The 27,406-nt window shown below is 53.3% G+C and overlaps 1 protein-coding gene and 1 long non-coding RNA gene across 6 annotated transcripts; both read right to left on the reverse strand.

Annotated features, from left to right (window-relative positions):
- Positions 1-249: 249 nt before the first annotated feature.
- LOC107305841 lies at positions 250-3,001 on the reverse strand. The gene is made up of 3 exons (XR_001551900.2): positions 2,531-3,001; positions 2,064-2,199; positions 250-691 (listed from the first exon to the last, which is right to left on the reverse strand). It is a non-coding gene; the product is annotated as an uncharacterized LOC107305841 (long non-coding RNA).
- A 3,367-nt stretch (positions 3,002-6,368) lies between these two features.
- LOC116652527 lies at positions 6,369-15,810 on the reverse strand. 5 transcript variants are annotated; one of them, XR_004305656.1, is made up of 4 exons: positions 9,648-10,275; positions 9,236-9,481; positions 8,404-9,070; positions 6,369-6,464 (listed from the first exon to the last, which is right to left on the reverse strand). XR_004305656.1 is itself a non-coding variant. In XM_032441464.1 (3 exons), exons 2-3 carry the CDS (start codon positions 9,369-9,371, stop codon positions 7,668-7,670), a joined length of 714 nt encoding a protein of 237 aa, XP_032297355.1. In that variant the 5' UTR covers positions 9,372-9,481; positions 9,648-10,275; the 3' UTR covers positions 7,495-7,667. The 5 variants fall into 5 exon arrangements, 1 of the variants encoding a protein (XP_032297355.1); XR_004305657.1 differs by lacking the exon at positions 6,369-6,464 and adding an exon at positions 7,834-8,245 and having other exon boundaries at positions 8,822-9,070; XR_004305659.1 differs by lacking the exons at positions 6,369-6,464; positions 8,404-9,070 and adding an exon at positions 6,887-7,463.
- Positions 15,811-27,406: the final 11,596 nt, after the last annotated feature.

The raw sequence follows: 27,406 nt of genomic DNA on the forward strand, positions 1-27,406 counted from the left end.
GTAGAGTGAGCAAGGCCAACAACAGCCCTGAAAGCAGTGATCTGAAAGGTCTGGGCTCAGGAGCCTGCTGGCTGTCATATCCGAGCACCTTGGCTAGAGTAAATCTCATCCATCCCTTCTCCAGCACAGTGTGGCCTCCCATCCATGACAACCTCAGGCTTCTGTTGATAATGCAAACAGGACATGTTGACCCCAAAACCCAAAGTCAGTTAAACCAGAAACATTGATGAGACCTCCAGAGGGGAGATTTTAGGGTCAAATAATTTATTTACAATGAGGAGCACAACTTGGGGGTGAGGGGTGGGAGGGGAGAGAATAGGAAAAGATATTTCAATTATCCTCTGTTGTTGTTTGGGAAAATAAACATTTTCCTGAAAGGCAGGTGGCATAAAATCAGGGGCTTTCCATCCAGGAGAGCTGCCAGAGGATCACTGGGAACCCTGTACAGATCAGGGGACCCAAGGAACCTGCAGCACCGACCATGTCCTCATCTTTGACCATGACAAGAGGGTGTATCTTCTTGCTGCAGATGAGGGGGCTTCTCCACACCAGGTGGCTGAGGTGCTTGGTGGCCTTCCCACGCATGCTTTGTCAGCTCATCCAGACTTCTCCTGGTTCTTCTTCTTCTTTGACCAGGAAGGCGGTGGAATCATCGTCCCTGGCAGTGTTCAGGTGGTGTCCAGATGAGTACCTACGAGATATGGTTTAGTAGCTTGTGGTAGTAATGGTGATGTAATGATGACCTTGTAGGTCCTTTTCAACCTTGTGATTCTATGATTTTAAGATTCCCACTCCTTTAATAGATTCACAATCCTGTCCAGGCTGGAGAGGACCTCAGGAGGTCTCTAGTCCAACCTTCTTCACAAAGCTGTGACAGTGATGGTATCAAACCAGGCTGCTCAGCATTCTGCACATCAGAGTCTTGAAAACATCCAAAGTCAGAGATCCCACAACCTCTCTGGGCCCCTCTCCCAGTGGGTAACTTAGGGAATACCCTCAAAGTTAGCCTGTTCCTCCTGAGCTGCACCTCCATTAAAAGCCTGATTCCATCTTCTTAATAATCTCCTCACAGCTGTTAGGGGGTCGTCTTAAGTCCTCCAGAACCATCTCTTTTCAAAGCTGAACAAGCCCAACTCCAAAGTCTCTCATCACGTGGCATTAACTGCAGCCCCTGTGTCTCAGAAGCTTCTCACACCTCCTGGAGAGCTGCAGGCTGGAGCCCTGTTGAGAGCTGCGCAGATGCCTCCTCAGTGTAATTTCATAACCCTTTCCTTGCCCCTTGGAGCCAATAGATTTCATCTCTCTGTGTGGCTAAAGTGCATGAAGGATGCCTTGCACCCAAGGGGATGCAGATGCCTGAGCAGAGAACCTGGCAGAGCATTGCCTGATAACACTAGAGAAATTCCAGTTGTATAACAAATAAATGTTGCTAAAATTCAGCCCATTTTTCAGGACTATTGTGTACAATTCTTCTGGGCTGCTTCTTTTGAAATATTTGTCCTCGGTGTACATCGTCCCCTCCTGTGCCTGATAAACAGGATAGCATCTTCCAGACTCACTTGCACTTTCCCAAACAGTGGATACAGACACTGCCTATCTTACAGTATCTTTGCTCATCAGAAAACAGCCAACAGCTCAACAGCATTTACATTTTTTCCTGGAAAGCGACCGGTATCAGAAGCATGGCTATATACCGAATTCATAGAACTGCTCAGGTTGGAACCTGAGAACCTTCAAGATCATAAATTCCAACCTCAACCTAACCATGCAACTCTAACTCCAACAACCAACTGCAAAATCATGTCCCTGAGCACCCCATCCAGGTGGTTTGTCAATAGGTTGCCCAAGGAGGCTGTGGATGCCCCATCCCTGGAGGCATTCAAGGCCAGGCTGATGTAGCTCTGGGCAGCCTGGTCTGGTGGTTGCTGACCCTGCACATAGCAAGAGGGACTGAAAAGAGATGATCTTTGAGGTCCTTTTCAACCCAGCCATTCTATCAGTCTATGATAATATGACAGCAACCCAGCCACCTCCCCGCAGCACCACCTCCAGTGCTTAAATACCTTTTTTGTAAGGGGGTGTTTCTCCCTCCTCCGGGTTACACATTAATCCACTCCCGCTCAGATCATTGCTCCACACCCGCACCGCCTTTGTGGCTATTTTCTGGACACGCTCCAGGGCCTTGAGGACTTTCCTGTTCTGAGGAGCACAAAAGAGAACACAGTGTTTGAGGGGTGTCCTCACCAGACCAGAATGCAGAGGGACGCCCATTTCCCCGCTCCTGCTGCCCACGCTATTGCTGACATAAGGCAGGATGCCATCGGCCTTCTGGCTGTTGGGCTGCGATAGGCTGGACTGAGCCCGGCCAGTGGCCATTGGCGCTGCGGCCGTTGCTGACAGCCCGAGATGGGTCCCCGGCCTGCAATGTGCCGCTGCTTGGCACACAGGTGCAAGGGGAAAGCTTGGGCCTCCTCCAACCCACACGCACGTCCCAAGAGGACTTAATGGAACTCTGTGAGCTGGCCCTTACCTGGTCCTCCATTACGTTCTTCTTTACGTGACCCTCCCACAGCCAAGTGGATGCTGATGACAGAAGCCGTGGGCACCCACAGCCCCTCTGCCTCCTTGATGTCCGCCAGGGGAAGGAGGCGATATGGGGCCAGGTCTCTCCGCACTTCCAACACTGGTGATGTTGGCTTGGCAGCCGTCGTCCTCCATTGCCAGCACTGAAGCCGTTGGTGCTGCCTGTGTTGCTGCCTTGTATTCACCTTGGGATGTGCAGGAACCTGCAGGGCCACCTCTGACCGGTGCACGCGCGGACGATCAGTCCCACTGGCACCTCTGCTCCCACCAACTTACTGCCACCTCTGTTCGCAGGATGCTGTCATGTACAATTGTCCCCTGCTGTGGCCGCCGTCAGTAACAGCAGCAGCTCATAGCACGCCGCTTAGCAGCTCTTCCCTGTTGCCCTTGCTCCCTTGCTGCCCCTTCCGAAGACTGTCTGGCANCTTCAAGACTTCCTTCTTTAAGAGCAACCAGCCATCTTGGACCCCTTTGTTTGCTAAGACTGAACGCCAGGGGACTGCCCCTACTAGTCTTCTTAACAAATCAAAGTCTGCCCTCCGGAAGTCTAAGGTGGCAGTTTTGGTATTCTCCCTCCAGACTCCACCTAGAATCGAGAACTCCGCCATTTCATGGTCACTCTGACCAAGACAGCCCCCAACCTCCACATCTCCCACCAGACCTTCCCTTTTTGTGAACAGCAGGTCTAGCAGGGCAGCTCCTCTCATGGGCTCTCTCACCAGTCACATTAGGAAGTTATCCTCTGTGCATTCCAGGAACCTCCTAGACTGCTTCTTCTCCACCATGCCGTACTCCCAGCATATGTCAGGGAAGTTAAAGTCACCCATGAGGACAAGGGCCGGTGACCGTGCAGCTCCTGCCAGCTGCTTATAGAACAGCTCATCTGCCTCTTCATCCTGCTTTGGCGGTCTATAACAGACTCCCACCAGGATGTCTGCCTTATCAGCCCTTCCCCTGATTCTTACCCATGGGATTCAACCACATCGGCCCCAGTCGCAAGCTCTGCAGCATGAAAGCATTCCCTGACATAGACAGCCATGCTGCCACCCCTCCTTCCTTGCCTATCCTTCCTGAAGAGTCATCCTTTATATACCTTCACAAATTTTTGTTTTGTAACTTTCCCATCCACCCTTACAACTTTCCCAAGCATGCATATGTCAACAAAGCATTCTACAAAACACTTTTCAACATTCCATGCAGGCACATATCCAATCAGAGCTGTGAGTCCCTTCTTCTCCTTCCAGAGGTGTCCTTGGTTCTCATGCTATTTATCTTGTTCCAAAGCTGCTGCACTGAACAGCTTTTCTTGTATTCCCACAGGCTAGTGGGCAGGATTGGATACAGGTGGACACTGGACTAGAGGATCTCAGAAGTCTTTTCCAACCTTAACGATTCTATCATTCCTCCTCCTCTGGCCTTTTAGGAGAAGGTTCTCTCCTTCCTAGGCCAGCTGACTTTCACGGCCATTGCTTCCATCTTTGTAGGGGAGCAACTGACAGCGGCCCATTGGCTCCTCTGGCTGAGCTGGGAGGGCGCTGCACGCACTGAAGAAGAAGGCGGCACTGTCACGAGGCGTCGGAACCACCTCAGGGCCTATGGCACACACTGCAGTGACTGCAGAGGCTGCTGCCGGGACTGTAGATACTGTAATGGGAACAGGGCTGCTACATTACAAGGATACTCTACACTCTCGTACAGTAACTGCTCCGGAGGAAAGGGGGAAGCTGAAGGAGAAAGGGACGGTCGGAAACGGCGGTACCGTCTCACCCTCAGTCTCACACGGCCGGGTTCCGGCTGCGGGCAGGAGGCGCCGAGGAGCCGCAGCGCAGGCCTCTGCCCCGAGCGGCCGGGCGGGCAGCGGGACTCGCTGCAGGGCCGCCTTCTCGCCTCGAGAAAGGTCGCTACCCGCCTCGTACCCGCGAGCCCGTCCGGCCATCGGTGCGGGAGGCGGCGTGAACGCCGGCGGCCGGGCGGGGGGCTCGGGCGAGGCGGCGGCGCGGCCGTTGGGCCCCCCCGGCCCCCGCGGATGCGGCGTTACTGAGGGGCGGATCCGCCGCTCCGACGCCGGCCGGCGGGAGTGGCCGCTGCTCTTGTGCCGGGGAGATGAGACGGGCAGTCACCCGCAAAGTGCCGCTTGCTCGGCGGCTGAGGCTCAGCTTCCCCATGCAGCGCCGCACGGGCACTTGCACCCACTGCGGCAGGCTGCGCCTTCTTGTCTTGCTGTCCCACCAACGTTTGTCCCTGTCGTTGTCGATGAAGGCCCCATTCTCAGGTGGCTGCTTGCAGGTGCAGCTCATGTGCTCCCCTGCCTGCCTGGGAGCCCTGGGACAACTGTCCTGGGGCTGCGGGGACCACAGCTGCCACCAGATGCCAGCCCTCACTCACTGTCTCGCACTGAGGCAGAGCTCAGCATGCTGCTGCTGCACTTTGCCGTCACTCTGCAGTAGTCAGGACGTGAAGGTGCTTGCTGTGGTGCTCACTGTGCTGGTGCACTAAGAGAACTACTGTGCACATGCAGACATCAGTCCACTGCACCTCTGCCCTCCCACCAACGTATTCCACCTCCTGTTCGCAGGATGCTGTGCCTGTACAAACTTGTCCTTTCTGTGCGCCGTCTGTAACAGGAGCAGCGTCCCAGAACGCCGCCTCAGCAGCTCTTCCCTTCTTGCCCTTGTTCCCTGCTGCTCTTCCGAAGGACTGTCTGGCAAAGCTGGAAGCCTGTGAGACACGCCTGCTGAGGAGGGGCCGAGATGATCTGGCCTCCGGGGCAGCCGCCCGTCTGGGAGAAGATGCACGGTGCAGTCCATCTCCTGGTGGCTGGGTAGAGAAGCCACCACTGCCGTGCTTCTGTTCTCTTTTTCCCACCGAGGAAGCCCTGCTTGCAACACTGAATGGGCTACCTTCTTCTGACCTGCAAGTGTTGTTCCATTTCAGAGAGACCACTTGGTCTCCCCTGTGTGTCTTCTGGACGGTGTTTGTCCAGGAAACTCCTTCCTGATGGTTGCGAAGGCCTGGTGGATTCACTGCCCACGTTGAAGGTGCACGACATTGTCCAGCCTCTGAGGCAACCGTCCATCTGGAGAGGATGGCCTCCGCAAAATTCAACTCCTCCGCAGGTGGCCGGCAGACCTCGCGTGCGGATCTTCTGCTATGCTTGGCTGGCCTGACCACCGTGGTACATCGTCTGGGCGGTTTCGTTTGCGATCACCACTGTGGCGGGGCTGGATTTCTGCCCACTCAATGTGGCTCTGTTGTATCTTCTGTTGAGCTCTGGACACCTGAAGAGCTGCAGCAGGACAGGCTGCCTCTCCACAAGCGCCGCAAATCCTTCCACGCAACATTCCCAGAAGGTCACGCCCCAGAAGTGCCGACGTGCTCACGCAGTTGCTGACTGCACCAACTGCTGCAGCTCCTGGTCAGGCTCGCTGGCAGTGCGTTGCATCTGGGGCAGCAGCACTTGGCCCTATGTCTGTCGTCTACCTGCCAAAGCAGGAGGGACCTGAGCCACAGCAGGAGGGGAAGGCCCTTGGCCCACCATGAGATGCGAGGTTCCTGCTCCAGGGCTGGGCTCCTCCCATGGGACCTTGCACATATCAGGCAGTGCATGCCAGATGGGCTGATCAACGAAGACTCACCTGACTCCGCTGGTGTTTTCCATGCTGTTCTCTGCTCTATACTGACGAGCTGCAGCAAGGACGAACTTGCCCTGCTCCCACCAGCTTCGCCCAGTCCCTCCAGGCAGGCATCCAGAAGTCAGCCAGAGTTGCAGACGCTGCTCAGCAGTGCTGACTGCACCAGCTGCTGCAGCTCCTGGTCCGCCTTGCTGCAGCTGTTCCTGCTGGAGCAGCAGCACCGTGGCCTATGCCTCTGTGTCTCAGCATCTGTAAAAGGGAGGGGGCCTGAGAAACCACAGGCAGGATGGCGGCAACAGGGACAACTGTCCCATTCTGGCTCGACCCTGCAGTGCTGGCCAGTTCCCAGTCCAGGGCTGGGCTCCTCCCATGGCCCCATCCCTGCACCCCCCCGCACCCCCCCCCCCGCCCCCCCCATGGCGTGAATCAGGACAAGGCTGGGGCTCTGGTGCATGACCCACTGGTGACACTCACCTGACTTATGGTGCTGCTGCTCCTCCTAGCCATGATCATCCTCAGACACAAGAATTAGCTTGACAGCCTGCAGGCACCAATGAACGTGGACAAAGTGAGGCATCTGCGGGAAGCAGCCAGCGCAGTCGGATTCCAAATTCCCCCAGCCCTGAGTCACCAGCCCCATATAACCCCATCCTCAAACTCCCCTACCTGTAGGGTGCCACAGGGTGTGAAGCAGAAAGACCCGGCCACAAAAACAGGCCATCCAGGAAGAAATGGTATGTAGGGACAAGAAGAACGCTGTTGTCAACCATCGCTCAAAGCCGGTCACAACCGCACTGAGAGAGGCGGGGTGCTGGTCACTGGCTCCTAAAGATTCAGCTTTGGGTGGGGACACCTCTGTGAGGTCACAGCCCCGCAGCCCACATGGGAGCCAGTCAGTGCTTGCCCTCTGTGTGCTGGTGGGAGAAGTTACAAATAAATCTGAGGATAATGAAAAAATGCTCATAGCAACTCAGCAGCAGAAGTGCCCTCTGAGAGACTGAGAGAGGTCATCTCAGAGGTTAGTAGATAATTGTTGTGTGTCTCCAAGGCAGTTATACCCAAAGCCCATCTGTACCCTTGTGGGTACTTGACGTACCCTTTCCTCCTGTGGTAATCTGTAGCAACTTGGAGGAGGATGTTCTCGCACAGTGCAGTCCTCTGCTGGTGGCCGGGTAGAGGAGTTCACTGCACCGTGCTTCTCTTTTTCCCACCGAGGAAGCCCCGACTCTCTGGCAGAGCTGGGAAGGCCTGGTGGAGACACAAGATTACCTGATGGAGCGGGCACAAGATTACCTGGCATCTGAGGCAGCCGTCCATCTGGGAGAAGGGTGATGCTGTGCACAGTGCAGTCCTCTGAGGGTGGGTGGCTGGAGGAGTCACCTGCACTGTGCTTCTCTTCCCTTTTTACATCGAGGAAGCCATGCATTCAGCAGTGAATGGCCTACCTTCTTTCTAGACCCTCAAGTGTTGTTCCGTGTCAGAGACACTACTTGGACTCCCTCTGCATCTTTTGGACGGTGTTCGTCCAGGAAACTCCTTCTTGATGGTGCGAAGGCCTGGTGGACTCACTGCCCACTCTAGAAGGGGCTTGAGATTATCCGGCCTCTGAGGCAGCCGTCTGTCTGGGAGGACGATGCTCTCACACACAATGCACTGCTCTGCTTGTGGCCAGCAGACCTTGGTGGGATCCCCTGCTCTGCTGGCTGCCCTGCCACCTTGGAACTTTGTCTGGGCTGGTTTCGTTGCCATCAGACCTGGCCGGTAGTGGGGCTGGGTTCTACAATACGTGTGGGCTCTGTTGCTTCTTCTGGTTGAGCTCTGGACACCCTGAGAGTAGCAGCAGGACAGGCTGCCACTCTCCACCACCTCTGTCAGGTCACTCCAGGCAGCATCCCAATGGTCAGTGCCCAGAGTGCCGATGTGCTCACGCAGTGCTGACTGCACCAGCTGCTGCAGCTCCTGCTCAGCTCGGCAGCAGCGGTTACAGCTGTGGCAGCAGCACTTTGGCCCATACATCTGTCTGTTGTCACCTGCAAAGCAGGGAGGGAGCCTGAGCCACAGCAGGATGGGGATGCCCTTGGCCCATCCTGCGGCGTGCGAGGTCCTGCTCCAGAGCTGGGCTCCTCCTGTGGGCCTAGCACACATCAGGGCAGTCATGCAGATTGGGGCTGATCCACAGAAGACTTACCTGACTCACGAGCTGATGCTCCGCGCTGGTTTTCTGGCTGGGCATTTGCGGAGCTGCAGCAGGACAGACTGCCCTGCTCCACCAGCTCCGCCAGATCCCTCCAGGCAGCATCCCAGAAGTCAGGGCCCAGTCTGCTGACGGGCTCAGGCAGTGCTGACTGCACCAGCTGCTGCAGATCCTGGTCCGCCTTGCTACAGCAGTGGTTGCAGCTGTGGCAGCAGCACTTTGGCCCATACATCTGTCTGTCGTCACCTCCAAAGCAGGGAGGGAGCCTGAGCCACAGCAGGATGGGGACACTCTTGGCCCAACTGGCTGACCTGCAGTGTGCAAGGTCCTGCTCCAGGGCTGGGCTCCTCCCGTGGGCCTGGCACACATCAGGGCAATCATGCAGATTGGGGCTGACCTACAGAAGAGTCACCTGACTCCGCAGCTTATGTTCCATGCTGGTCTTTGTTGTGGGTAATGGCGGAGCTGCAGCAGGACAGACTGCCACTCTCCACCAGCTCTGCCAGGTCCCTCCAGGCAGCATCCCAGAAGTCAGGGTCCAGACTGCCGATGGGCTCACACAGTGCTGACTGCACCAGCTGCTGCAGATCCTGGTCAGCATTACTGTAGTGGTTGCAGCTGGGGCAGCAGCACTTTGGCCCATACGTCTGTCTGTTGTCACCTGCAAAGCAGGGACGGAGCCTGAGCGACAGCAAGACGGGAACACTCTTGGCCCAACTGGCTGACCTGCATCGTGCAAGGTCCTGCTCCAGGGCTGGGCTCCTCCCATGGGCCTAGCACACATCAGGGCAATCATGCAGATCGAGGCTGACCCACAAAGACTCACCTGACTCTGGAGCTGATGCTCCGCGCTGGTTTTCTGGCTGGGCATTGGAGCTGCAGCAGGACAGGCTACCCTGCTCCACCAGCTTTGCCAGGTCCCTCCAGGCAGCATCCCAGAAGCCAGGGCTTGGAGTAGCCATGTGCTCAGGCTGCGCCGATAGAACCAGCTGCTGCAGCTCCTGGTCCGCCTTGCTGCAGCTGTTCCTGCTGGAGCTGAAGCATCATGGCCTGTGTGTCTGTGTCTCAGCATCTGTAAAAGGGAGGGGGCCTGAGCCGCAGCAGGATGGGAATGCCCTTGGCCCAGTGTGCTGCGTGCAAGGTCCTGCTCCATGGCTGGGCTCCTCCCATGGGCCCATCCCTGCCTGACGTGAATCAGGACAAGGCTGGGTCGTGGTGCTGACCCACGGGACACTCACCTGACTCCGGTGCTGCTGCTCCTCGCTGCCACCATCTCCTCAGTCGCAAGCATTGCTTGATAGCCTGCAGTCACATGAACGTGGGGGCACTCAGACAATGCGGAAAGCTCCTGGGTCTTCCTGTCCCACCAAAGTTGTCCCTGTGTTGCTCGATGAAGTCCCCATTTGCAGGTGGCTGCATGCAGGTGCAGCTCTGTGGGAGCTGCTCCGTGGCTCCCCTGCTTTCCTGGGAGCCCTGACAATCTGTCCTTGGGGCTGCGGGGACCACCAGCCGCCACCAGTGCCAGCCCTTCACAGGCAGCCTGCCTGCCTGCACTGCACTTCTCTCTCTGAGGGCAGAGCTCAGACCCCACCTGCTCAGTTTGGAGCATGAGATTATTCTGCCTGTGAGGCAGCCGCCCATCTGGGAGAAGGTTGTTATCACGCTCAATGCAGTTCTCTGCTGGTAGAGGAGTCGACAGCTCCGTGGTTCTCTTCTGCTTGTCCCAGCATGGATGCCCTGAACTCTGTCTTCAATGGCATTGGCACAGGCTGCTGAGGAGTCTGAGGAGTCACCATCCTCTGAGGGACATGGGTTTAGAGAGCAATAAGGTCTCCTCTGAGCCTCCTATTTCTCAGGCTGAACATTCCCAGCTCCCTCAGCCGCTCCTCATAAGGCCTGTGCTCCAGACCCTTCACCAGCTTCGTACCCTCCTCTGAACACGTTCCAGGGCCTCAATGTCTTTCTTGCAGTGAGGGGCCCAAAACGGAACACAGTACTCGAAGCTGCGGCCGCACCAGTGCTGAGTTCAGGGGGGCAATTACCTCCCTGTTCCTGCTAATAACACTGTTTTTCATGCAAGCCAGGATGCCGTTGGCCTTCTTGGCCACCCAGGCACACTGTCAGCTCATGTTCAGCTGAACATCAATCAGCACCCCCAAGTCTGTTTCCTCAACACAGTCTTCCACCCACTCCGCTCCAAGCCTATAGCACTGCCTGGGGTTGTTGTAGCCAAAGTGCAGAACCCGGCATTTGGTCTTGTTGAACTTCATCCTGCTGGCTTCAGCCCAGCTCTCCAGCCTGTCCAGATCCCTCTGTAGGGCCTCCCTACCCTCAGGCAGATCGACACTCCCCGCCAATTTGGTGTCATCCGCGAACTTACTGAGGGCGCACTCAATGCCCTCATCCAAGTCTTCAATAAAGATGTTGAAGAGGACAGGCCCCAGCACCGACCCCTGAGGAATACCACTAGTGACTGGTCTCCAACTGGATTTACTCCATTCACCACCACTCTCTGGGCCCGTCCTCCAGTTAGCTCCTTACCTAATCTAGAGTGTATCCATCCAAGCCACGGGCTGCCAGCTTTTGCAGGAGAACAGCATGGGAGACAGTGTTGAAGGCTTTGCTGAATAAGTAGACCACATCAACAGCCTTTCCTTCATCCATCAGACGGGTCACAGGATCGTAGAAGGATACTGGGTTGGCCAAGCAGGACCGGCCCTTCACAAACCCATGCTGGCTAGGTCTGATCTCCTGGTCATACCACACCTGTGGCAGTCCAGTTGGAGTAGTAAGTCTCTGACCGTTTCTTCCAGATTCACAGGGGATTCAGTCTGCTCCCCAGCCAAGACTACCAAGTCAGAGCATGGAGAGCCCTGGGAATAACCAAGATGACTTTTAAAGACAGACGTAAAGAAGGCATTCAGAACCTCTGCCTTTTCTTTATCCTATGTGATCACGTTCCCAGCCTCGTCCAGTAAAGAATGGAGATTCCCCTTTGTCCTCCTCTTACAGTTGATGTATTTGTAAAAGAGTTTTCTTGTTTGTTTTTCACCCCAGCGGCCAGCTTAGATTCAAGCTGGGCTTTTGCCTCTCTAACTTTCCTCTACACATCTTAACAGCCTCTTTGTAGTCATTCTCAGTTGCTCTTCCCTCCTTCCACAGGCGGTAGATTCTCTTTTTCTCCTGCAACCTTAAGAACAGTTCCCTATTCATCTACGCTGGTCTTCTTCCCCGCCGGCTCATTTTGTGGCTCAGGGGGACTGCCTGCTCCTGCGTCTTCAAGACTTCCTTCTTTAAGAGCAACCAGCCATCTTGGACCCTTTGTTTGTAAGACTGAACGCCAGGGACTGCCCCTACTAGTCTTCTTAACAAATCAAAGTCTGCCTCCGGAAGTCTAAGGTGCAGTTTTGGTATTCTCCTCCAGACTCCACCTAGAATCGAGAACTCCGCCATTTCATGGTCACTCTGACCAAGACAGCCCCCAACCTCACCCATCTCCCACCAGACCTTTCCCTTTTTGTACAGCAGGTCTAGCAGGGCAGCTCCTCTCATGGCTCTCTCACCAGTCACATTAGGAAGTATCCTTCCTGTTGCATTCCAGGAACCTCCTAGACTGCTTCTTCTCCACCATGCCGTACTCCCAGCATATGTCAGGGAGTTAAAGTCACCCATGAGGACAAGGGCCGGTGACCGTGCAGCTCCTGCCAGCTGCTTATAGAACAGCTCATCTGCCTCTTCATCCTGCTTTGGGCGTCTATAACAGACTCCCACCAGGATGTCTGCCTTATCAGCCCTTCCCCTGATCTTACCCATGGGATTCAACCACATCGGCCCCAAGTCGCAAGCTCTGCAGCATGAAAGCATTCCCTGACATAGACAGCCATGCTGCCACCCCTCCTTCCTTGCCTAATCCTTCCTGAAGAGTCATCCTTTATATACCTTCACAAATTTTTGTTTTGTAACTTTCCCATCCACCTACAACTTTCCCAAGCATGCATATGTCAACAAAGCATTCTACAAAACACTTTTCAACATTCCATGCAGGCACATATCCAATCAAGCTGTGAGTCCCTTCTTCTCCTTCCAGAGGGTGTCCTTGGTTCTCATGCTATATTATCTTGTTCCAAAGCTGCTGCACTGAACAGCTTTTCTTGTATTCCCACAGGCTAGTGGGCAGGATTGGATACAGGTGGACACTGGACTAGAGGATCTCAGAAGTCTTTTCCAACCTTAACGATTCTATCATTCCTCCTCCTCTGGCCTTTTAGGAGAAGGTCTCTCCTTCCTAGGCCAGCTGACTTTCACGGCCATTGCTTCCATCTTTGTAGGGAGCAACTGACAGCGGCCCATTGGCTCCTCTGGCTGAGCTGGGAGGGCGCTGCACGCACTGAAGAAGAAGGCGGCACTGTCACGAGGCGTCGGAACCACCTCAGGGCCTATGGCACACACTGCAGTGACTGCAGAGGCTGCTGCGGGACTGTAGATACTGTAATGGGAACAGGGCTGCTACATTACAAGGATACTCTACACTCTCGTACAGTAACTGCTCCGGAGGAAAGGGGGAAGCTGAAGGGAGAAAGGGACGGTCGGAAACGGCGGTACCGTCTCACCCTCAGTCTCACACGGCCGGGTTCCGGCTGCGGGCAGGAGGCGCCGAGGAGCCGCAGCGCAGGCCTCTGCCCCGAGCGGCCGGGCGGGCAGCGGGACTCGCTGCAGGGCCGCCTTCTCGCCTCGAGAAAGGTCGCTACCCGCCTCGCTACCCGCCGAAGCCCGTCCGGCCATCGGTGCGGAGGGCGGCTGGAACGCCGGGCCGGGCCGGGCCGGGGGGCTCGGGGCGAGGCGGGGCGGCGGCCGTTGGCGCTGCGGCCGTTACTGAGGGGGCGGATCCGCCGCTCCGACCCGCCGGGCCGGGCGGGAAATGGCCGCTGCTCTTGTGCCGGGGAGATGAGACGGGGCAGTCACCCGCAAAGTGCCGCTGCTCGGCGGCTGAGGCTCAGCTTCCCCTGCAGCGGCCGCACGGGCACTGCACCCACTGCGGCAGGCGTGGGCCTTCTTGTCTTGCTGTCCACCAACGTTGTCCCTGTGTGCTCGATGAAGTCCCCCATTCTCAGGTGGCTGCGTGCAGGTGCAGCTCTTGTGGCTCCCCATGCCTGCCCCCTGCGTGGAGCCCTGACAATCTGTCCTGGGGGCTGCGGGGACCACCAGCCGCCACCAGTGCCAGCCCTTCACTCACTTCTCGCACTGAGGGCAGAGCTCAGATGCTGGCTGGCTGCACTTCTGCCGTCATCTTCAGTAGTCAGACGTGAAGGTGCTGTTGCTGCTGGTCTCACTGTGCTGTGCACTAAGAGAACTACTGGTGCACATGCAGACGATCAGTCCCACTGGCACCTCTGCTCCCACCAACGTACTGCCACCTCTGTTCGCAGGATGCTGTCCTGTACAATTGTCCCCTGCTGTGGCGGCCGTCTGTAACAGGAGCAGGTCCCAGAACGCCGCTCAGCAGCTCTTCCCTGTTGCCCTTGTTCCCTTGCTGCTCGTTCCGAAGACTGTCTGGCATTGCTGGGAAGGCCTGTTGGAGACACAGCCTGCTGAGGAGGGGGCACGAGATGATCTGGCCTCCGGGGCAGCCGCCCGTCTGGGAGAAGATGCACGGTGCAGTCCTCTCCTGGTGGGCGTGTGGGTAGAGAAGCCGAATGTCGATGTCTGTTCTCTGTTGTTGTTCGTTCTGGTGTGCTCTGTGTGTGCCGCTACTTATGATTAGCCTTGCTTGGCGACAGTGTTCTTGATATTGATAGGCTTACCTTGCGTGGCGTGTGAGCCGTGCAAGTGTTGTTCCATTTCAGAGAGACCACTTGGTCTCCCTGTGTGTCTTCTGGACGGTGTTTGTCCAGGAAACTCCTTCTTGATGGTGCGAAGGCCTGGTGCATTCACTGCCCACTCTGGAAGGGGCTCGAGATTATCCGGCCTCTGAGGCAGCCGTCCGTCTGGGAGGAGGATGGCCTCACGCAAAATGCACTCCTCCGCAGGTGGCCGGCAGACCTCGGTGGGATCTCCTGTTCTGCTGGCTGCCCTGCCACCGTGGTACATTGTCTGGGCGGTTTCGTTGCGATCACCACTGGCTGGCGGTGGGGCTGGATTCTGCAACTCATGTGGGCTCTGTTGTATCTTCTGGTTGAGCTCTGGACACCAGAAGAGCTGCAGCAGGACAGGCTGCCACTCTCCACAAGCTCCTCCAGATCCTTCCAGGCAACATCCCAGAAGTCAGGCCCCAGAGTGCCGACGTGCTCACGCAGTGCTGACTGCACCAACTGCTGCAGCTCCTGGTCAGCTCGGCTGCAGTGGTTGCATCTGGGGCAGCAGCACTTTGGCCCATACGTCTGTCGTCACCTGCAAAGCAGGGAGGGGACCTGAGCCACAGCAGGAGGGGAAGGCCCTTGGCCCATCCTGCAGCATGCGAGGTCCTGCTCCAGGGCTGGGCTCCTCCCATGGGACTTGCACATATCAGGGCAGTCATGCAGATTGGGGCTGATCAACGAAAGACTCACCTGACTCCGCTGGTGATGTTCCATGCTGTTCTCTGCTCTAGTACTGACGGAGCTGCAGCAAGACAGACTGCCCTGCTCCACCAGCTTCGCCCAGTCCCTCCAGGCAGCATCCCAGAAGTCAGGGCCCAGACTGCCGACAGGCTTACGCAGTGCTGACTGCAACAGCTGCTGCAGCTCCTGGTCAGCATGGCTGCAGCGGTTGCAGCTGGAGAAGCAGCACCGTGGCCTATGCGTCTGTGTCTCAGCATCTGTAAAAGGGAGGGGGCCTGAGCCACAGCAGGATGGGGCACCAGGGACAACCTTGTCCCATCTGGCCGACCTGCAGTGTGCCAGTTCCCAGTCCAGGGCTGGGCTCCTCCCATGGGCCCATCCCTGCCTGGCGTGAATCAGGACAAGGCTGGGGCTTGGTGCTGACCCATGGGACACTCACCTGACTTTGGTGCTGCTGCTCCTCGCTGCCATGATCTCCTCAGACGCAAGAATAGCTTGAAAGCCTGCAGGCACATGAACTTGGCACAGTGAGGCTCTGGGAAGCAGCCAGCGCAGCCGGTTCCAAATGCCCCAGCCCTGAGTCCCACAGCCCCATATAACCCCATCCTCAAACTCCCCTACCTGTAGGTGCCACAGGGTGTGAAGCAGAAAGTGTTTGTCCTGGAAACTCCTTCTTGGTGGTGCAAAGGCCTGGAGGATTTACCACCCTCCCTGGAAGGGGCATGACATTATGCAGCCTCAGAGGGAGTCGTCCATCTGATTGAAGGACAATGTTGTGCACAATGCAGACTTATGGAGGCTGCTCACAGGAGTGGACAGCTGCACACACCTATTCTTTATTCACCAACTTGTAACACTTTCTATTATTACCAGGTGGTCAGTGTTCCCTTAGTATTTGCTGGTCCTGTTCACAGTGCCAGCTCCAATGTGGCTTTCCTTGAGCTATCCTCTAGGGACTGTGTTACAGCCCATTGCCCATGAATCACATTCTGTGTTCGGCCTAATGACATTAACCATATTTGCTGTCATTGCTCTCAAGGTGCTGCTGTGCTGAGCCCTGGAGCCTGCCATCCAAGAAAGCTGATTCCAGCCTCTGTTCAGACAGGGACAGTATCTACAGCTGTTGCATGTGAAGCACTGACTCTCCTGGGTACCCACACTGTCTCCCCACATTCTCACAGATCAGTCCCCTCTAGAGCAGCCACAGGGAACTTGCCAGCCACGGCAGATGGCTCGTTTTCCCGTGCTTCCCAGGATTTAATTCCGGACTCCCATTAACACTCAGTAGATTGTGGCTTGGCCATTCATCTGCTTCTATCAGCAGTGCCAGTGGTGCTTCACCATGTTAATTCACGGCTGCCTCTGGGATGGCTCTAAGGTTCCCAGCACCAACCCCAAACTGTTAGTTAAACGAGTCCTGAGGGGAGGCAGGAATGGAGCAATGCTACTTTCACCACTGAGATTTATGGATGGGGCTGGTTTTTAACCACAAAGTCTGGATTTAGGTCTTTTCTGCAGCTACCCCAGTTTGTTCTAAATCCCACAGCATCCCCACTGGTACAGATGTGCAAGAAGAAGCAGACAGACCTGCAGAGCCTGCCTGGGGCTAGAAGTAGGTTACTTTCTGCCATGCATAGAAATGATATGATGCATATTCATCAGTTACGGTTGTGAGGAGATTACAACAGGCACATAAATTGCAGGTTTAGGGATCATCAGCCTCACTGTGCGACTTTCTCGAGGCTTCCTGCCCTGAAAAATGCATGGAAATTGAAGTCTTCTCATTAAAAATAAAGGCTAGCACTTTAAGTGATGTCTTACAGAAATACTTTACTGTGCATTTTCACATTGCCCTGGCAAGCAATTCAGCAATGACAAACCTCACCTTATTATTTATATTTATCAGCTGTAATCTCACTGTATTTTAATTCCTCAAATTATTTTATCAAACTCTTCATACACAGCAAAGGTCTCGTCTGAAATCCTGAATCAGCCATAGCTGGGAAGCAAAAAAGGACCCTTTCAGCTAAGAAGCAGCTGCACAGCAGCAAAGAGCAGCTGGAAGCATTTTGATATTCTTATATTTTGGTGTATCTGTGACCACAGAGGAAAGCAAGTTCTTTTCAGCCCAGACTTTCATTAATTTTTCATCCAAGAGAGAAGCTAATATCTAAGTGTAAAGCTCCTTGCCTCCCCAGATGTCTCACTGGAACCATATGGTACTCTCAAGACCATATATCTATCTCCCAAGCAAGTGCTACAAGTACCTTGGCATGATGCTACAATTCCCTTTCATTGCTCCCACAGCAATCTCTATATCATTGTCTGTATTTTCACATCTCCTTAAGAACAGAGGAAGTTGTGCGAGTGCTGCTGTTAGGAGCAATTTGAGAAACTCTTCTGCGATCTGTGCATCCTCACCAGTGCCAAAGAGAGTGGATAATAACTTCCCATGATCTGCTCACCACCGTCCTACTGTAGCCTAGGATGTGGTTTGCCCTTTTAAGCAAGGAGAGTGCTCTTTTGGCTCATGTTCCTCCTGTTGACTATGATAATGCCTGGGCCCTTCCCTACAGTACAGCTCCTCAGCCCCTCACTGTGGAGTATCACATCCTGGTGCTGTGCTTCACATTCCCCCACACTGGACTTCATGGGGTCTGTGCTCACATCCATCTAAGAGCACAGAGCCCTCATTTCCTGGGCCATCCTTTGGCTGCTGAATGGATAATCCTCCCTGCCACCCGGGTTTGAGAGCATGTGAGATGTCCATGGCTCCACATGTTCTGTACCCCCTTTACCCAATATAAACTGCCTCCAGCAGAGCATGGAGGAAAGCTGTGGATGATCCCAGCTGCGAGCTTTTGGGGAGGCTGGAGCTTTGCATCCCAGCAGCAGCCTCAGCTAGATTTATACAAAGACATTAACGAAATTCAGGATGTCTTGGTTTTGAAAGCAGCGCATAATTGCAAGCTGTTGTTGTCTGAAACTGCATTTGCAAAATGCGATCTCAACAGCCAAGCAGTTTGGGGAAAATTCGAAACACTTGCTCAGCGTGGGGGAGGCTCCTGCAAGGAGCTTCACAATAACCTTGCCAAGCTTTCACTGGTCTTCTCAGCTGCCCATGCACAGCAAATTTCGAGTGGAAAGCTCTGAAAGGCTCTGGGCAAAATCCAACACTCAAATACAAGTTTCTGTGTCCCATTTCTCTTTATAGCCATGAAAGCAGTGCCTGATTCTGTTGCCTATGGACGTATTGCCTACCGCCGTACCATGATGGAAATTCCAGATCTTGTCTGATCTTGGAAGCTAAGCTGGATTGAGCTCAGTTAGTACTTGGCTGGGAGACAGCTTGGGAATACCAAGTGTCATAGGCACAGGGCAAAACCCAAGCAGATCAGCCTAGTAGCACAACCTCAGGAGGAAGGACTGCTCTTGGAAGGTCCAGATTGCAGCAAAAACACATCTAAGGAGCTCCAAGAAGCATGAGCTGAGTTCAGGTCTCAGGCTGCAGAGAATGCCTGGCCCTGTCACTGCTACAGGAGGGCAGCAGGGATACCACCTGTGTGCAGTGTGAGCAGGTGGATGATCTGCTCAGCCTGGTGGTAGAGCTAAAGGAGGAAGTAGAAAGGCTGAGGAGCATCCAGGATTGTGAGTGGGAGATCGATTGCTTGAGTCACACTCTGCCATCTTCAGGGCTCTGGAAAGACTGCTGGGGGAATCAGGAGCATAAGTAGCGTTCTCCTCTTTTTTTGGGGTAAGGAACTGGCTGGAGGGTTGTGCCCAGTGGGTGGTGGTGAATGGAATTAAGTCCGGCTGGCGACACGTTACAAGTGGTGTCCTCCAGGGGTCGGTTCCAGGGCCCATCTTGTTTAATATCTTCATTGATGACCTGGATGAGGAAACTGAGTGAACCCTCAGTAAGTTTGCAGATGACACCAAGCTGGGAGGTGGTGTTGATCTGCCTGAGGGTAGGGAGGCCCTCCAGAGGGATCTGGATAGGCTGGATTGCTGGGCTGAGGTGAATGTGATGAGGTTCAACAAGGCCAAGTGCCAGGTCCTGCACTTTGGCCACAATAACCCCATACAGTGCTCTAAGTTTGGGGCTGAGTGGCTGGATGACTGTGAAGAGGAAAGGGACCTGGGGGTGTTGGTCGATGCTCGGCTGAACATGAGCCGACAGTGTGCCCAGGTGGCCAAGAGAGCCAATGGCATCCTGGCCTGTATTAGAAACAGTGTGGCCAGCAGGACCAGAGAGTACTCAGCACTGTACTCAGCTCTGGTGAGGCTGCCCCTCAAGTACTGTGTTCAGTTTTGGGCCCCTCACTACAAGAAAGACATCAAGGCCCTGGAACGTGTCCAGAGAAGGGCAACAAAACTGGTGAGGGGTCTGGAGCACAGGGCTTATGAGGAGCAGCTGAAGGAGCTGGGATTGCTTAGTCTGGAGAAGAGGAGGCTCAGGGGAGACCTCATTGCACTTTACAACTTCCTGAAGGGAGGTTGTGATGAGGAGGGGCTTGGCCTCTTCTTCCCGGCAACAAACAGGACCTGAGGGAATGGCCACAAGTTGTACTAGAAGAGGTTTAGATTGGACATAAGAAGGAACCTTTTCTCTCTCAGAGTGGTCAGGCACTGGAATGGCTGCACAGGGAGGTGGTGGAGTCACCGTTCAAGAGGTGTCTGGATGTGGAGCTATGAGATGTGGTTTAGTAGCTGTGGTAGCAATGGTGATGGGAGGACAGTTGGACTAAATGATCTTGTTGGTCCTTTCCAACCTTGTGATTCTGTGATTCCATGATTCTGTGATTCTCAGTTGTTGACTGGGATCCAGACAAGAGGAGGAGGGTGGACATGCTGAATGAATGGCTTTGTGAATGGCATCATACTCAGGGCTTTGGGTACTATGGTTTGGGATGCAGCCTTGAGAAAGTGGTAATGCTGACAGCAGACAGGAACCGACTGTGTCAGGGTGGAGGCTGGTCACAAGCAGCATCCCTCAGGGGTTGGTCTTGGGACTGGTTTTCTTCAATATCTTCATCAGTGACATAGATGATGGCATGGAGTGCACCCTTAGCAAGTTTGCAGATGACACCAAGCTGAGCGGTGCTGTTGATACATTGGAAGGAAGGGAAGCCATCCAGAAGGACCTGGACAGGCTGGAGAAGTGGGCCCATGAAAACCTAATGATGTTCAATAAGGCCAAGTGCAGGGTGCTGCACTTGGGTCAAGGCAATCCCAGGTATTTATACAGACTGGGGGAAGATCTCCTTGAGAGCAGCCCTGTGGAGAAGGACTTGGAGGTCCAGGTGGTCGAGAAGCTGGACATGAACCATCAGTGTGTGCATGCAGCCTGGAAGGGCAGCTGTGTAAAAAAGGGGTGGCCAGCAGGGAGAGGGAGTTGATTGTCCCCCTCTACTCAGCTCATGTGAGGCCCCATCTGGAGTACTGAGTTCTGGCCTAGAGTCCCCAGCATGAGAAAGATGTGGAGCTCTTGGTGTGGGTCCAGAGGAGGGTCCTAGGATGATCAGAGGTCTGGAGCATTGTTCCTATGAGGAAAAGCTGAGGAAACTGGGCTTGTTTAGCTTGGAGAAGGCTCCGGGGAGACCTCTTTGAGGTCCTCCAATATTTGAAGGGAGTGTATAAACAGGAGGGGGAACAACTGTTTACAAGGGTTGATAGTGATAGGACAAGGGGGAATGGGTTTCAACTGAGGTGGGGGAGGTTTAGGTGCGATATTAGGAGGATGTTTTTCACACAGAGGGTGGGGATGCACTGGAACAGGTTGCCCAAGGAGGCTGTGGATGCCCCATCCCTGCAGGCATTCAAGGCCAGGCTGGATGTGGCTCTGGGCAGCCTGGTCTGGTGGCTGGACACCCTGCACATAGCAGGGAGGATGAAACTGGATGATCATTGTGGTCCTTTTCAACCCAGGCCATTCTATGTTTCTTTGAACAGTGCTGGCTTGTGAAGGGGCAGTTTTGTGAACAGAAACATCCAGAATGCTCTGGCAAGGCCTGCATGTACATGTCTCTACGCTGCTCACAGCACTGATGAGACTTTGCAATACACTGTGCCCACCTATACAAGAGCTTGTAATCTCTCCTCGACTCCTTTTCCTCACCTGCCTGGAAAAGCAGAGGACAGGGAAATGCTGGTTGTGCTCAGGCATTGGCAAGGCTGCAGGCAGAGCACTGTTTCAGGCAGGCAATCCACTGAGGACCTGGATCACTCACAGTATGAGTAGGAGAAGGAGAAGGGATGGAGCCTGGCTGCACCTCGCCTAGACCCCATTTAAGGTAGACTGCCACTGGGGAAGGATCTCTGGTTGGAGATCCCTCCCTTGTGGAGTCCTTTCCTTGAGTTCAGACCTTTGGAGATGGGTAAGCACATTTGCTTTTCCTGTGAAATACCATCCTATCTGTGCTGGTCCCTTTGTTGTTACATTTCTGTATTGCCCTTCCACTGTGTCAATCTTTCCTATTCTAATAACTCCTCAACCCAAACCCACTTACACCCACATTTTGTATGACCATAGAATCATTGGAAAAGACCTCTATGGTCATCTAGGCCAACCATCCATCTACCACCAATGTTGCCCTCTGAACCGTGTCCCTTGGGGCCAAATCTCCATCCTTCCTAAACATCCCCAGAGACAGTGACTCCACCACCTCCCTGGGCAGCCTGTTCCAGTGCCTCACCACTCTTTTGGAGAAGGACTTACTGAGTCACCCAAGCTTAGAGTGTTATCATTTGGCTTGGGGAGATAAGAACATCCTTGCCAAAATACACTGTGAATATTACAACTGTACACAGGCTTAACAAAATACAAGTTCAAGGAACAGAGATCCACCAAAAACACCCAAATGGTTACCCATGGCATCACCCCATATCCTGACCACTAATTAAAGAGAGGGCTGCAGGGCTAGCAGCCATGGATGGCTAAGCATAGCCCAGCAGCATCAGTGTTAATGGGACTCTGCCCCACTCCTGCTGTGAGTGCACATTTGCCTGCAGAGCTGTGCTTCCAGAACGCTCCTTGCAATTACATGCCCTGCCACCATGCAGGCAAGTTATTAATATTTATTAGGCTCAATTATTCATGGCCTCTTTAGGATCCTGTTGTTTAAGTCCAGCTTGAGATCTCCAGGCAAGCAATCACAGGAGTTGCTTTCCAGAGGAATTACAGTAAATCAATCCTTTGGAGATGTTCCAGGCAGCCATAAAACTCACAGCCAGAGCTGCCCGGAAAGAAGCCTCATGCCCAACCCATGATGGCCCAGAAATGCTACAAGAGATGCTTAGGTGCAGGACACCCCATCTTCTCTCTGTACTTGGGCTCTCTCTCCTGGTACAGTCATGACTGGCTCTGAGCAACAGTCAATGGCAGCTTTCTCCTTGTTTCTGTTCCCTTTTCCTTCCCTATGGATCCTGATCCTGGTGGCTGGGATCTGGCACCTACAAATAGGGAAGTTTGACAGTATGGATGACACGGGGCTCTGGGAATCAAGGCTGACAGAGTGAGGACTGTCCCCCCCAGGTCTCTCCTCAGGAAGGTCACTGTGCCACATTTGCGTGCCCAGGGGATGTAGTGTGATGGGTGTTTCTTCCTCCCACCCCATCTTGGGGGCTGAAGAACTGGTGGCAGAAACCTGATTCAACAGCTGAATTGAACCTGTGAGTCAATCACTGCACCCCATCAGCAAAGCAGCTCAGGAGCCCCTTGAGCTTTCCCACACGACAGGATCTCCCCTTCAGCAGGGACACCTCTTGAGGTTATGCCTGTGCAGAGATCCCTTACAGCAGTCAAGAGAAGTCAAGAGACGCCTTGTCATGCAGATCCTGCTGAGTGACTAATGGTTTGGTGAGCTCTGTGAGCTTTGTGAAGATTGTCTCTTTGGTTGGCTGTGCACAAACAATCCCTTAGCCATAAACCACTGACCAAGCGTGGGATTAGGAGTGGATCCAGCTGTACCTGGGCTCCTCACTTGCCCTAAGGGAAAAACTGCAAGGCCTGAAGTAAGAGCAATTGTGTCAAACTGCAAAAGCCAGTTCCTGACTCATGGCCAAAAAAGTTTGTCAGCCACTTGCTTTGCAGTTATAAACTGTTGTGAAAAATGTTTAAGGTTTGAGGTTTTAAGCAGATGACTTTAGCACCATATCCTTGGGTTCACGTATCAACCCCAGTACAGATAGAGATGCTACAATAGACATAGACAACAGACCCTACGCTCTTTTAATGTAAAGACTTACACTCTTTAATTAATAAAATAAAATAAAATAAAATAAAATAAAATAAAATAAAATAAAATAAAATAAAATAAAATAAAATAAAATAAAATAAAATAAAATTATCCAATTTCATGCAGAATGAGGTAGATTTTCTAAAGTTATAGCAGGTCTGTAAGAAAAAGATTATTTATCTTATGCACAATTGCTTATGCCACATATGCAAAACTTTCACAAACAGCTTTTCTATGAACAGTCTAACCAGAGGGACTTCCTCTAAAAGGGTGAGGAGATCAGCAATATAGCAGGTTTAACCACATTTATAGGAACAGAATGATATCTGAATGGGAAAAGGGACTTGTATCTTTAGTCACAAAATTAACACATAATGAATTCACCTTCCTTTTGAACAGAGTAACCTGTTTGGAACTCCCTGACAAATCAATCCTGTTTTTCTTTTACAGCACCTCCACAGGATGGCAAACAGAGTGCTGTGTTCATGCTGCTATCCCAGTCTGTGACAATGCTATTACTTTTAAGCTGTGGCCAGAAAACCTTAGGACTGGCACAGACTCATGCCTGTGCTCAACGTATAGGGAGTGTGAAAATAAATACTTGTAAGAAAAATGTAAGATTCTCAACTGTGGTCATGCACAGAAATGAAGCATTCTTAAGTCCATAAATATAAATCAGTGCTTCACTCCTTTGATTTTACATTCATAGGTAACATTCCTGTTGATATAAGCCATCATTCAAGTATTTGTTTTTAACTTAACTAAGACTATGGGCTGTGACTTTAATTATTCAGCTCCAGTTACATCACATCAATTGTTACGACCCAGTTATACACTGAATCAAGATTAATGCCGACCCCAATCAGAATCAATCTCGCACTAATGAAGAAACTACTATAAGATGACCTGTGCCAACTGCTAGAACGCATTGGAAACAGTGGGCACAGAACTGTAGTCACTGTGCATTGTGATACAGACAAGATACACCGGGTACTGGAAAGAGTGAAGGAGGATGGAGAGCACCACTGGTGGGGGACTCTGCTTGGATGGCCACTGACAGCAAAGGGAACTTTTAATTAAATTTAATTAATTAAAATCCATCCTGATTCTACTAACTCTGAGATTAGTGTGTCTATTGCATGTAAGCATTTTGTATGTGAAAGCTTGGCAAATGCTAAACCAAATAATCCAACTCCACCCACACAAAACTCATAATGTAGGATAAAATTAATAGAAATACTTCATGCTAAAACTGTTTGCCTGCTGTGGAAGGCAGAAATCTCACTTGCCATGCATCTGTAAGCACCTGAATCATCAATATACTCTTTAGGACACAGAGGCAAGAGGTGACCATACCACTGCTTTGTGATGGGTACAATAAATTGACTGCAGTCCTGGGTAGAGTTTGCTGGTTTGCTTCCCCAACAGTGCCTCCTTTGGCCTGGCTGTCACACCCAAAGCCTCACTCAGGCAATGAGCACTGTACTAACGATGCTCTAGGCTCTGCTAAGACAGCAACCACAATACTAGCTGAAAATGGGAGCTGAAAGAACTGGTAGCAGAAACCTGATTCAACAGCTGAATTGAGCACGTGCCAAAAAGTGCCTGTGAGTCAATCACTGAACCCCATCAGCAGAGCAGATCAGGAGCCCCTTGAGCTCTCCCACACGGCAGCATCTCCCCTCCAGCAGGGACACCTGGAGGTTACGCCTGCGCAGAGATCCCTGACAGCATGAAGTCAAGAGACGCCTTGTCATGCAGATCCTGCTGAGTGACTAATGGTTTGGTGAGCTCTGTGAGCTTTGTGAAGATTGTCTCTTTGGTTGGCTGTGCACAAACAATCCCTTAGCCATAAACCACTGACCAAGCGTGGGATTAGGAGTGGATCCAGCTGTACCTGGGCTCCTCACCTCTTGGTCTGAGCAGAGCAGAAAGCAAAGGGGTCTGCTCTGAACCTTGTAACTCAACAGGAGGATCTCCTGTTTCACCCAACAGAGGGGCCATGGGTGCCTATGACTTCTATCATCAGCATCCAATTGGCTCTGTGGAAGGACATAACAGAGGACTGCTTACAGCAGCATGTGGCACGGGAGGTGAGAATGTGCCTTCCTGCCCTGTTGAAGCCCTGATCTGCACTGTGGCAGTGGTCTGCCTGCATGTTGCCCGCAGCAGAAGTGAGCTGCCAACACAAAGCCATCTGGCCTGCTCTGAGACGCTCAGCAAAAGCCAGGGCCTGGCACCAGGCTCACTGCAGAAATGATGGCTGGGACATGGGGGGACAGAAGGGACCATGTTGGTGCTGCCAGGCTCACATGTGGCTTAGATGGGTGTCAGAGCCCAGCCAAGGGCTGCGGGCACAGGAACTTGGGGACACTCAGATGCCACCGTCCCACAAGACAGGATGTCAAAAAAGCCACGTCACCCTCAGAAATTAGGTTTCTTTGTATGTCATCCCTCCTCTGACCTGTCTTCCCCTCTCCCTGTATGTCCTTGCAGCAGCTGATCTCCCGCTTATGACACAACTCTCTTTTGACTAAAACCTGCAAAAACCTTTTTGTGCTCTGGGCAACAGCGCAGCTCCGAATATGAAATTTTTATTACTTAATGGGCTTGCAGGGGAAGCTGGGGGCAGGAATGCCCTCATTTCTCTACATCCCCCTTACTGGGGCTGCTACGTCACTGGGAAGCAGCTGTCCAGGGGATGAGGAAGGGCTCATGCCAGAGCAGTACCAGGAAGGAAGGGTGGGCAGGAGGTGCTGGATGGGTCCAGCTCACAGCAGGTTCCTGGGCCAGCTCCCACCCCCCCACTCAGAGTCCCCATCTCACAGGCAGCACCAGCCTGTGCTGAAGAAACCCAGACGATGTCACTGCCAGCAGTGCCTCAGACAGACTCCAGCAGGCAGGGACATTTTCTTTTTCCCTAAAAAAGCCTCTTTACCCCAGCAAGAGCTGTTTCATTTAATCAGCACTTTCTGCCCTGCAGGACTCCTTGCGGTGTAATGAAAGAGGCGCAGAAAGCCCTTTTACTCTGCTCTCCCATCAACCCCGTTTGGCCTCAGCTCCGTGGGGTTTTTTTTTGTTGTTGTTTCATCTCCCCCTCTGCATTTCCAGTCTGCCTGGTAAATGTTTGAAAGTGATGCTAATGCGGTTGTTATGGCTACACCAGGCTGGGGCCCTCGCCTGAAACCCCAAACATACTATTAGCTGATTAAGAGGCAAGTGCAGGACTGATGCAGGGGCTGCTGCTCTGCTGGGCTTTCCCCGTGCCCTCACTACCACCACCCCACCACCCCCCATCCACCTCTTGCAAGATGCTGCCCATGCAGCACATGCAGACCCCTTGATGGGGAAAGGAATGGGGTTTCCAGGCTTCCAGGGAGGACAAGCCTTTGCATAAGACTTCCCTGAAGGATGCTGTGGTGTGGGAGTGGAGGTGATGGGAATGGCTCTGCCCACCGGGGGTAAAGTGGGAACACCAAAGGTGATGGTCTGATTTGCAAGCACTGTGGATGTGTCTAAATCAAAGCACCCAACAGTGTTTCGCAGCTCCTGGCTTGGGCACAAGCTATGCCAAATCCTGACTGCACAATTCAACCCATCCATACCCCAGTGGGATGCGATGGTTGGATCCATCACTGCCAGCTTCCAGCTCCACTGGGACATACTGCAATGGAACCAGATGGGCTCCGCAGCTGCCCCCCACCACAGGGGCTGCCTGCTCACATCCATACCCCAAATTGTGCCCAGCAGTGCCTTCAGCAGCAGGATGGAGGCATGGGAAGCTGCTCCCTCCCCAGCTGCCTCACTTCACTCCTCGCCGCTTGCACATCTGGATTGTTCATAAAGCAGCTCAGGAAGGCAGCAATCATCCCTGTGACAGCTTTGTTTAATGAAGTCGGCCTTCATTAGGCATTTCCGTTCCACTTGAAAAGCTCCTCTGTGAGGATGCTCAAATGCCCTGCGGCTGAGTTGGTGGGCACAGGGATGGGTGATGCTGCAGGGACAGCATCCCAATGGGGATCAATGCTACCCCTGCAAGGGTTCCACTGTTTGGTTGCCCTCATGTCCCCATTTTGGGCACCAGTCCCAGAGAGCCATGGGCACAGGATCTGGCCCTGACCCGGTTCGAGGTCTCGCGGGCACTGGGGAAAGGACAGGCTAGAGAGCAGGTTGCTTACAGGGAGCCAGCTGGAGTGGCCCTACAGAGCAGGTAATTTAGCTAAT

This window comes from Coturnix japonica, chromosome Z, assembly GCF_001577835.2.
Source record: "Coturnix japonica isolate 7356 chromosome Z, Coturnix japonica 2.1, whole genome shotgun sequence".
Classification (NCBI taxonomy): Eukaryota; Metazoa; Chordata; class Aves; order Galliformes; family Phasianidae; genus Coturnix; species Coturnix japonica.